The following is a 12,706-nucleotide window of genomic DNA, read 5'->3' on the forward strand; positions in this document are numbered from 1 at the left end:
TTGAGCATAGCCGAAAGGGAGCTCTAAGGTTTAGCAGTATACAGGTGAAACTCGAAAAACGTGAATATCGTGCAAAAGTTTATTTCAGTAATGCAACTTAAAGGAAGGAATTGCATTAATGCAGCTTAAAAATAGAATATTGTGAAAAAACTCAATATTCTAGGCTCAAAGTGTCACCTAATTAATCCATACCCCCTCAGCAAAGGGTACCTTAAAATTGTGACTTTGGGGTTTCATAAGCTGTAAGCCATAATCATCCAAATTATAACAAATAAAGGCTTAAAATATCTCGCTTTGCCTGTAATGAGTCTAACTCATATGTTAGTTTCACCTTTTAAGTTGCATTACTGAAATAAATAAACTTTGCACAATATTCTAATTTTTTGAGTTTCCCCTGTATAAACCTAGGTTGCAGCAGACTGATTTTCCTTTAATGGTCCACCATTACAGCTTTCACGGCACAAGTTTGTAGAAGATGTACACGATTAACCATTCTTATTGCAACACCAAAAAGGTAAGTCGTGGAATGATGGATATCACAGGATCGATAGACATGTTGATATGCAAATGATAAAAAATGGAAATAAAATATTCAAATCCTCTTGATTTATTCACTATGAAGTATTAGTGCCATGTGCAGCAATACACGTGCATACATGCCTTGGTATGCTATCAATGAGGTTATTAATGGTTGTCTGAGTAATGCTCTGCCACACTGAATGCACTTGGGCATGCAAATCATCAAGATCCGCTGCTGGCAGCTCCCTTTGCAGTTGCAGAACAATTATATCCCAAATGTGCACGTCGAATAGGCCTCAGGGCATGGTAGCACCTTTAAGCCATGCAGGCTACTAGCAGTAGGAAGGGCAGCACGTGGCCTGGCATTTTCCTATTAAATAAGAGCCACTTAGAGAAATGGCCGTTTCACTGGTTCCGTGGCCAAATCTGTGTAATGCTGAACCGTTGCTGTACCTAAAATGTAGACTAAAGGAGCTTGGCTACTGTACAATATGCCACCCCACACCATAATCCTGTAAGTAGGAGCAGTGGGATGTTCCCTTATAAAGGTCTTTTTGGGGCATTGCGCACATGGTCTCCAGACCAATTTCTGGCTATCATTGTTTTGGAGGCAAAAGCGGGACTCATCCCTGAAGTGGACAGACCTCCACTGCCATCTTGCTGTGCACCATGATAGCCTTTGAGAGAGGTAATGTGAAGTCAGTGGAACACCTGCAGATGGACATCTGGCTCATAACCCAAAGTTGTGAAAACTCCTTCTGATGCTTTGTGTAGACAATGTTTTCCGCCCTAGGCTTGGGATGTGACGTTCAATTTAAATTGCAGTACAGAATGGATCACTACGCGCCATTCTTCTTATTAGATGCTCTGTCCATGCAGAGGTGGGCCTCTGTGCACGTCTTGCTGTCATTCCAGTTTGTCTTTTGTCTCCCAACCAGTGGGACATGAAACGTTCAACAGTGCTGAAATCCAGGCCTAGGCACATAACTATCTGCTGGAATGATAAACCAAGGTCTCCCAGTTCACGGATTCTATTCCTCTCAGTTTGTGGCAAGTGGAGATAACTGGCATGTCGATGAACAAGAGGCATCACACAATCATCCCATGACTCGTTCCAATTTTTGAGGATTCATGTGGATAAAAAAAAAATTCAGTCTGGCTTTAATGCCCCTCCCACATGCTACAGATTAGAGCTAGGTGCTTGAAATTATGATCATTTGCAGATCTTAGCAACACCTGCTACTTCCTCGATTTGAATAACCTTATGGCTTGTCCTTCCATGTTGAGGAGTATATCTTGAATCTCTTTTTTTGATGCATGGTCTGGAAGAGTCAAACTTCAAAGATGGCTAAAGTTATATTTTATCTGATGTTGGCAGATTACAATCAATAACTAGTTTAAGCCCAAAAGAGATAGATCTGGGAGCACTAATGTGAAACATAGTACATATTACCCAAGATACAAAGAGTGGCAATGAGCAGATTGGTTTTGCAGCTACTCAATTAGAACCTACTTTATTACATCAATACGGGGCCGTATAGTTACTGCAATGAAGGGTCTGCATTTATCATTGTGAAAGTGGACATAGGCCTAGGACCTGCAGCTCACAGCGGAAAGACATCAAGGACACACAGAAGGAAAAAAAAAAGAAGTGGATCAATATTAACAAGCTTTTCATTTCATGCTTGCCCAGTTAGGGGAGGGCTGACAATATACTCTGATTATGGGAGTTACCTTTGCGTAACACAAGAAAGGTTATTAGGAAAAGCACGGGAAATGGAGTGTTCTCCACACTGACAGCACTGCTAATAGGACTGTGCTGCTTTTTAGAGATGCACTAAGCTCTTCCACAACCCTACCTGACAGGAGATATTTTCTATAAACCGACAGTGATTTTCACCTTCTTGTGTATTAATATTACATGAATGCAGTATGTAAAATCTGACACCTCCACACCCAGTAAGTTACTCTCTCTTCAGATGGGATTCTATAATTATAAAGGAGAAGTCAAAATCACCTCAAAGTAATTCCAGTGGTGTATTGTGTGTAAGTGGCACGTGAGAGACATTTTTTTCCTTCTGAAGGACTGCTAATCTGCATATACTGTATTTTTCTCAGGGAGAAAGACTCGGCTGGATCTCCATAAGGATAAGAAGTGTATTCCATGAGTTGGACCAGTAGTATAACCATAGAAGAAGGTTATATTGCAGCTATAGAGTCAACAAAGTGTGTAGAACCTACAAGAAACCATTAGGAACTGGATACTCTGGAGAAACGCTGTATGACACCAGGCCCGATAGGTGTACCTTCCTTTTATATGTACCCCTTATGAACATCTTGGAAGGTCATGCATAAATATTGCAACACTTTAAGAGGACCTTTCACCACTCCTGACATGCCTGTTTTAATAATTTCATGCATTCCCCGTGTAATAACTATTCTGGAGCATCTATTCTTCTGTCTGTATGTTGTGCTATTCCTTTATTATTCCTGCTAGAAGTTATGAATGAATTGCTGTTAGCCTTCAGTAAGGGTACAGAGGGGAGGTAACCAGTTGGGGGTGTGTAGCTGCACAGTCTCACTCTAGCCAATCAGTGCTGCCATTTTCAGACTGTGCAGGTACACCCCCCCCAAACTGGTTACCTCCCCTCTGTACCCTTACTGAAGGCTAACAGCAATTCATAACTTCCAGCAGGAATAATAAAGGAATAGCACAACATAGAGCCATAAGAATAGAGACTCCAGAATTATTATTACATGGGGAATGCATGAAGCTATTAAAACAGACATGTCAGGAGTGGTGAAAGGTCCTCTATTAAGGGGGTTGTCTGAAGATTTAAACTTCTCCCTTATTCACAGACAGTGAATGCCTAACTGTTCAGTGCTGTCAGTCCTAGGCAACATGCATTCACATATAGGACTCAAGCTACACGTGCAATTTATTCTGATATTGCATTATAGGTGAAGATATTTCCCCCATGACTCCTAATCTGTGTTACGCTGCACACCTGTGAAGACATTTGTAGAGGACACCCTTATAAAAACGACTGCATTGAGTTTAAAGGGGTTGTCCACTTTGTTTATGAGTACCTGAAAAAATGTGCTGATCACAGGGTTCGGCTTGTTTTAGACTAGCAGATGTCTTGCAGATAACTATTACAGATCGAAGATGTTGTGACCCGTTAGCGGCCAAAAATGATCTTATTACATAGAGCGATGTTTGTTCGTACTTTCGTACGTATTTGTTAATTGTTCGCTACAAAGTAGCACGCCTCTATGTGATCTGTAAGCGAGTAGACGACTCCATATTATACGACTGGATCTGTGACCGAGGATCAATATTTTTTTTAGCAGGATGAAAGATCACGATTGATCTCCTTGCTCGTCGTTTAATCACTCATACGTATTACATCTTGCGAGGCTTGTTCAATTTCATTCACATAACGACATTCAGTATGATATCGGATCCGTCTAATATAGGCATTAGGCCGCTTTCACGCAGTCAGTGTTTGGTCAGTCATTTAAATCAGTGATTGTGAGCCAAAACCAGGAGTGGAGCCTCCAGATAATGTCTAATGGAAGATTTCAAACTGCTCTGTGTTTTGAGCCTCTCCTGGTTTTGGTTCACAATCACTGATGGAACACTGACCGTGGCCTAACCCACAGCTAGACTACCAGCAACCAACTGTGGTCTATGGGAAAACCCACAGGCATGTGTTTATTTCTCCTGTGGGGGTGCTGCAGGAAAAATGAATTATCTGTAATGTACGGATGTGCATGGGCAGAGGCACAGAAATGTGCAGTGCGCATGTGCTGGTTAATGCCAACTCTCCCTGCCCTCTGCTGGTGAGCCATGGTATTAACCGGCGCATGCTCACTGCACATGTGTGTGCCTCTGCCTATAGTGGGCAGAGCACTGCGCATGCCTAGGGCCCAGCAGTAAAGTGTGCAGGCGAGAACTGAAGAGGATGACGCAAGATCATTACAAGGCAGGCCGGAGGATACAATGGGAAGGTGTTTGGTGTGCAGATCACCGAGGGGCCTGGGCACTTGCAGCCAAAACGCCACCCTGGGCACTTGCGTGTCCTTATTTGCATAACTTTATAAACTCGTTGTTTCCGCCTTACTAGATGGGACAAAAACAACAAAGGTACTGTTATAATCGTGTGTGTGCAAGAACGCTATATAACCAGTCCAAAACTTGGTGACAGACTCCCTGTAAAAATGGTCAGTCCTGGCAGTGACCATGCATACCGCACTATGTGACTGATGATATTATAATGTTGCAGGTGTAGCTGTACCAATACTGTGGCAAACATCATACAATGCACAATGTACTTCAAGCGCATCAGGGTAAAAATAGCTGGAAGACTTCACGGGTAAATCACAGGACACCATGCTTGGCTGGACACATTGCTGATGCGCTGTGCACCTTCGACCGTATCAGCGCGGTGTTAGGAGTGCCCCATCAATAATGATTTAGATTTGCACTTGTTGTAAAGAAAAGGTTTTCTTCTTGAAGGTCACAAAGGCGCTCTCCGCTAAACCTGTCGGCTGCGGTCCCTGCAGTTCTTTCTAATACCAGGCAAAAAAAATAACCGATTCTCTGTCCCCTTTGTTCAATGTTTGTGCCAGACCAACGCACCTTCAGGTTTACTTCAACTGATGCCTATAACAAGCCGTGCACTGGGTTCATGTATTAATATTTCAATGCCTATAGTTTGGTGACAAAGTGACATCCCAGAATCCGGCACACGGGTTGAGAAGAAAAATCTAACGATTAAAATAATACATTCCCAATTCTGCTGACAAAAAGGGCGATGGGAAAGCTTGTGTTTTAGAGGCACAATATTTTTATACTAATTATCCATTATCTTCTATTCCATATTGCCTTCTGTTCGGACAGCCCATTTCTCAGATGAAAGAAGGGCCCTGGAAACACTCTGGTACATCCATCATAATTCTTTTTGAACAGATTAGCATCTGTCAGGAGCTCAAAGAAAAAGAAAGCAGAAGGTATACTACTGTAGTCATCAGCATCTTGGGCAAGGAAGGAAGAAAAAAACTCCAGCACTTGAAGAAAAGGGTTACGAAAAGCAATCTCTTTATTGTAAATCCCTAAAAAGCAGTATGATGTAATAAATAAATAATAAAATATAATAAATAATTAAAACAAAGGCTGCATATTTCGAACCTGTGTGCATCGGTTTTAAGTTGGTGCTATGATTAAGAACTGGTGCACATAGGTTTGAAATGCGCAATCGAGAGACTGTGTCATGTTCCTTTTTATGGATTCACAATAATGAGATCGGTTTAAGGAATCTTTTTCTTCAAGTGTTGGAGTTTTTGTCTTGCTTCATCTCGCAGGTTCTGAGAAAGGAGATGACGTTTCTCCATGTGAGATGCAGCGGTGTGGCCAGAAACGTTAAGTGAGCTGAACTATAAAAGTTTTTTTCTCTTCACATAATCATCATCATCTGCATTTCCAGACAAATTCTGCTGAGTGAGAAAAAACGATTTGCTTAAAGGGCTTGTTCACTTTGTCATCAGGGCCCTCAGACTGTAACGGGGGTCGGCAACCTTCGGCACTCCAGCTGCTGTGAAACTACAATTCCCAGCATACACAGGTACTCGGCTGTTCTTGTAACTCCAATGGAAGGAGGATTCTGGGAGTTGTAGATTCAGAAGAGCTGCAGTGCCGGAGGTTGCCGATCCCAGGACTATAAAGATGATCACAAAGAGTACAGCTGATGGCAGCTGGAATTCAGTTTCCCTTTGAAATCAATAGGCTACCATGCAATACACAGACATGTTTGGTCCTCCAGAACTAGAGATCTCTTTGTAGCTGCTCTGGCAAATGGACTAGGGTCCTCAATAGAGGACCTCCCTCTACTAACTCAGAACTGCCTGATAGGGAATTTGTAAATGGGACTTTAAGACCAGACGGCTGGCATATTTGATAAGCACTTGCATGGACTATGAAAAGGTGGCTTAATAATTTAGATTTATTACCTTTAAGTGCCATCAAGTTGGTTTAGACAAACAACCGTCTCTTATAATTTTCTAATATGTCCCGTCTTTTCTCATTGACATCATTTCTATCACCATATCTACACATCTTCCTATTCTCCAAGCAGACCTGTGTTTTCTATGCACTGGATTTCCTCATTCTGTTCTTCAGGAATGTACATTCTTCCTCAAACTTAAATTTTCCAACTGGGATACAGTCATATACCTGGCTGAGTGGTTAAAGAAGAGCAAAAGTAAAGAGGGGGTTTCACGTGCATGGTCCTTAGATCAGTTGTGTGGTCTACTATGCCTGCAGCAGGATAATTAAATGGTTATGTATGTACATCATACAGGAGCTGGACGAGGCAGATAATCAAATTTAAGAACCATATGGAACTTTTAAAGAGCGTTCATTCATGAGTTCACTGACGAAAAAAAAGAGCAACTACTCTGGCAAGCATTGATTTTGGGGAACACTGGTTCCTGTCAGTTGCCCGGTACAGAGTTCCAGACCTATTAAAATGTAATTAGGGAGCTGTCTGTGTGACAAAACACAAGCATTTATCCCGCATTCTTGACTGACTTCTGCAAAAGTGAAGGTTTTCCATGTAACTACTTGTAAGATATGGCTAATGTTTTGTATGATACATATCACACTAATGATTCATGTTTCATGTATATCATAGATGTAAAACCCTTTAATTCAAGCCCTAAAACTTAAAAACGTCCACCTATCAAGCATCTGAGATCATCCAAACATCATGACTTTTTTCGAGTAGCGGTCCCAAAGGAAGGAACTTTCTCCCTGGACTTGGAAACACCTCCAAGGTATGGCCCCGTGTGGTGGACCTGCCGGAATTTCAATGCAGGAAAACATTGCAAAGGATGAAATCTATGGCAGAAATCCAAATACATTGACACTCTGCAAATTTAACACATGCACGGAAGGGCAAGTTATGTGTCGATTCTGTCGTGAAAATTTTCTGCAGTGTGATTTGAAATTTCTGTAAAGGAGTTTTCCTAGTTTTTTATTTTTTTATTTTGGACTGATCAGTGGGGGTCTGACACCCGGGACCCCCACTGATCAGCTGTTTGAGAAGGCCGTGCCCTTCTCTCAGCTTTTCCTAGGACAGTGACGATATGTTCATCTGTCATGTGGCCTAGGAGCAGCAATAAAAAGTGTCCAACCCTTCATGGTCATCATCCACTATACATATGCTATACATTCCCTGCTAATATTAACAAGGCCTGGCGACAATTAAGGGGGTTCATAGAGACCAGGAACTCCTTTTCATATGGCCAGGCAGGGTGAAGGTGTAAGAAAAGACTCACCTGCCACCGGTGCTCCGGTTCCAACACCGAGCTCCCTTGTTCTCCACTTCTGGTCCCCACTCTACTGGAAGTGTGACGCACCGTCTACATGCATTTCACCACTGCCGGACAAACAACGGCCTCAGCGGTGACGTGTGCAGGTACAGCACGTGAAAGCCACGGCCACATGCAAGTGGATGGTATGTCACACTACTGGTTCAGAAGAGACCACGATCGGAGGAGGAGGGATCTTGGCACTGGAACGCTGATGAGTTTTTTTCTTTAATTTAATTTTTTTAATCCCGGCACCCTACCCATATGAAAAGAGGTCTCAGAGAACCCATTTAAGTACAACACCTAATAGTCCTCAACAATAACAGGCCAGTTGGAGAACATCGAATACACAACCAAAAATGGCTTTGGATGGAAGGCACAGTATATAAACTAGAGAAAGGACAAAATGTACTTTAAAAGGTGCAAATATGTGTATGAAGAAATAAAATAATGAGAATTAATTGCCATGAAAAAAAAGCCCTCTCCGCCTCTAGCTCTCTTATTAATCACATTCCAGCACCAGACGCTGAGAGTACATCAAACTGCACCAAATCCCTTTCACATGACAAGCTCATAAATTATTCAACTCATTAGTATCACCAAGAGGAATAGAAATAGCATCAGTGTAAAAGAGGCGTAGAAGTGGAAAAGGGTCCATGTGAAGTTTCATAGGCTGATCTCCATGTGTCCAAACTTCAAAAAGACAAACACATCTGCACATCTGCTTTTTGAAAAGTGAACCGGAGCGAACACGAAAGTACAAAAGTGTTGTGTTTCTTGACTTTTAAAAACTAAATCCAAGCTGGAGGAAAAAAAATAAATCAGGGCACACAAAGCTAATTTAATATAGTGTCTGAGAACATGGATCATCATACTGACCGTATTCAATGGCAGCCTTTAATCTGGCATCTGAATGAGTGGAGCCAAATGCATTGCGCACAAAACGTCTTCTCCTTCGTAAGTCGTCTTCCCAATAATCCAGTCTCCAGAAGTCATGGAGTTGACTAAAAGAAAAGATATAATAAAGTTAGCAAAAAGCTATGCATGCTGGTGCAACAAACGTACAAGGGTGCTGCACCCAAAAGAGAAAATCATGACATAAGATTAAAGGTGCTTTCCAAGATCTGAAAAGAAACTGGCCAAAAGGCTTCATCCTCTGATCCCCTGTTGCTCCACCAATCCCTGATGGTCTTAGGCTACTTTCACACCAGCGTTTTTGCCTGATCCGGCAGGGATCAGCCAAAACGCTTCCGTTACTGATAATACAACCGTCTGCATCCATTATGAATGGATCCGGTTGTATTATCTTTAACATAGCTATGATGGATCCGGCATGAACACCACTGAAAGTCAATGGGGGACAGATCCATTTTCTACTGTGTCTGAAAAAACTGATCTGTCCCCATCGACTTGCATTGTGGGTGATGCCGGATTGGTTTTGCTCCGGATCCCATGATGGGAAAAACCGCAGCATGCGGGAACGCAACCAAACAGAACGGAATGCATTTTTGGAGCACTCTGTTCTGTTCAGTTATGTTTTGCCTCTATTGACAATGAATGGGGACAAAAGTAAAGTGTTTTTTTCCGGGATTGAGATCCTATGACAGATCTCAATACAGGAAAATAGAAACGCTAGTGTGAGAGTAGCCTTAGTTTACTCTGCTGCAGTGATGACATGCCCATCTATTCAGGAGACCGCTGCAGCCAATTATTGGCGATTTCCAACACAAGATCCCTGAAGCCACGTCATCACTGAAGCAGTAAGCTATGGCCATCAGGAAGCGCACGATCGGTTCTTTGGTGATTTTATGGCATTTCCCCCATTTTCTGATATTTTGTCCAGTTTTGGAAAGCCTTTTCAAGGGCATTAGATTTGGTTACAATCTAGTAGAATCATAGATAGATGGAGATCTACAGTAGTTCAGTTGCCCAATCATCAACCTGCCCTAATCAGGCACTAATATTGCTGGATGGTGGTCGGCTCAGGTTACCTCCACCATGGCACCCTAGAGTTTGATTGGTTAGGTCTGAACAAGTTTACGGCCTCTAGATGTAAACACAATACTTCTATAAAATGCGAGCATAAGGACATTGTAAAAACGATGACGTACTGAAATAAAGTGGGTGATTTACTACAGACCAGCATTTCCTATCTCTTGATCTTCATATCTCCTGTGCAGCCAAGAAATGCGCCTAATTCATGGAGAGGCACAAGTGTTGTCATATATAAGGCGCATCCTCCAGCAGTCCGTGTGCCTGTACTGAAATGTACGACAGCTCAGGGCTGCCATGCATTTTTTTCTTCATTTAGGCTCCACCCCTACAAGTCAGGGTGGAGAACAAGCAAAGGCAACCTCCCTAGCAACCTAAATAGTACAGCAATCCAACGGCTGCCATGTCCTTTAAGTGAGACAACCCCTTCAAAGAGCTATTTCCAACTGAAGCATTTATGGCGTAGCCAAAGGATATACCATTTAGGTTTGATAGCTGGGAGCTCCACATCGAGATCCACATCTGCCCCCTTCCATTGGGTAAGGGAGTTTTCATAGCCAAGATCATGATCTATCCAGTAGATGTGCCAGAAATGTCTCAGATAGAATCTTTTTACGCTTTATTTAAAGGGATTTTCCCACAATGGGTGATAAATGTCTGATTACTGGGGGCTCCACTATTCGGTAGAATGGAGGTCCTGAGTCCCCTGTCCCTCCTAATTTGATGACTGTAGCAGAGGGAACTTTGAGCGATTGCCCGTTTATGTGAACACCATGGACAATGAGGGGAGTGTCAGGACACATGCTTGGCCGCCTCTTCAGTCAAGAAAAACTGTGTTCAGGACCCTATCCTATTGATCAAGAGGTGGGACCCCCAGTTATGAGGCATTTATCACCTATCCTGTGGACAGATGATGTTTATTGTGGGACAAACTCTTTACATGAAACCAGAACACCCAATTAAAAGGGGTTATGCCATAACTGATGTCAAAAAAATTCAAATCAGACATCATATAGGACATGACAACCTCTTTCTAACAAAGCTAGAGCCAGCCCTGAACCTCACATGGATCCAGAGATCTCCTCATTCATTGTCCAATTGTTCAGCTTATGGGACACGTCCTTTCTCAGGGGTATGTCCTTTCTGCTGCAGCTCTCTCCCTGTAAGGGTCAATTCACGGACACCGCACATTTTGCGGACAGCACATCGCAGGCACTATAATAGGAAATGCCTAATCTTGTCCGCAATTGCGGACAAGAATAGGACATGTTCTATTTTTTTCGGGAACGGAATTACGGACCCGCATTTCCGGACTCTGACAGCACATAGTGTGGCCCCATAGAAATGAATGGGTCTGCAATTCCATTCCGCAAAATGCGGAACGGAACTGCGGACGTGTGAATGGAGCCTAAACTGTCACAGCTTCTAACAGAAGATATGGCTGGTGGCAGTTGAAGTGAAACTGAGTGACTACGACTGCCCCAGTGAGGTGGACAAGAAATAAGGAAAAGAACAAACAGCAGGTGGCGACAAACAGATGCATTTTATCGAATAGCTCAGTGGCTATACTTCATTGTTAATTACAAAAGTGTTCAGATCCAGGTGCTCGTTTAAAAAAATACTGAATATTTTTTGTGGCACAACCCCTTTAAGTGATCCATGCCCAAGCCAAATAACAAAATGGCCGTCTTCACAGTCCTTTGGGGGGAAAAAAAAAAACTCGTATAAGCTATGATTTAACAACTGTGTTAAGTTTATCAAGAACCTAACGTGTGACACCACTAGCGATGGAGAGCACAATCATGATGGAGGGCAGGCTGCCACAATGTATATACATGTTAAACAGCCTAAAGTAGCCAGTATTAAATGGCTTCTCGTACTGGTAAAGAGCATTAATCACAAGCAGCCCATTCACTCCTGCTGCATCACATTACAGGCATTAATGACATGCAGCTTGCTTTCCTTTACAGTGGTTTAACGCGCCTTGTAAATCAAAGAGCAAACCTCCCTATAAACAGTTCCTTTTAATGACTCCGGTCCCTCGGCAGCCTGGAATTTATAAGCAGAAAATATGACACACATGAATTTGGCGGGACCATGATTAAAATAACGTGCTGAAATATTCATCAGAATGATTCCCCACTGCCCCCAGCGAGCTCAGAAAATTGCTATTTTATTCATTATTAATAACTTTGAATTAGAGGTGCAAAAATGTTCCCGGGTGCGGTAATTGTTGTGGTGAATTATTACCCGTCCACCATTAATGCGCTGCGTATTACGGTTTATGGGCCCTAGTGAAAACAAACCATTTTGGGCCGTGGATACTTCCAGGTTAAATGGCTTTTGTTTCGACAAATGCAAATTGCTTTATTTCTTGCTGGTAAATGGCGGGCTGCTCTAATAACGGCTAATGCTGAGGTTATATTTTACACGGAATGATGTAAACAGCATGAAAATCACCATTATGAGCAAGCAAATAAAATAAATGTGTTTTCAGGGTAACAATGGAATATCTCAAAGCTGCCTCACAAAGAAGTAGGCGAGAGACTGTAAAAGAGGAGCTGTCGCCTCTCCTGACATGCACGTTTTAGCAACTACTTGTATTCCCCATGTAATAACAATTATGGAGTATCGATTCTTCTTATGACTCTATGTTGTGCTATTCCCTTATTATTCCTGCTAGAAGTCATAAATGAATTGCCAGTAGATTGTAATGAAGGTTCAGATGGGCGTTTCCAGCTGGGCGTGTGTCCCTGCACAGTCGGACACAACTGGTATCATCAGGACAGTCATTACAGTACTGCTGAAAATTCTTTCCTAA

General features: G+C 42.4%; 1 protein-coding gene across 11 annotated transcripts in view; it reads right to left on the bottom strand.

Moving 5' to 3' along the window:
* Positions 1-12,706, bottom strand: part of NBEA (neurobeachin) — a 580,876-nt gene that overhangs the window by 179,929 nt on the left and 388,241 nt on the right. For all 11 annotated transcript variants that reach the window (XM_044287233.1, XM_044287230.1, XM_044287232.1 and 8 more), the window contains one exon: positions 8,773-8,897. In XM_044287233.1, coding sequence (XP_044143168.1) covers positions 8,773-8,897 — 125 coding nt within the window. The remainder of the gene's footprint in view (positions 1-8,772; positions 8,898-12,706) is intronic.

The sequence above is a fragment of the Bufo gargarizans genome, chromosome 3 (assembly GCF_014858855.1).
Source record: "Bufo gargarizans isolate SCDJY-AF-19 chromosome 3, ASM1485885v1, whole genome shotgun sequence".
Lineage (NCBI taxonomy): Eukaryota > Metazoa > Chordata > Amphibia > Anura > Bufonidae > Bufo > Bufo gargarizans.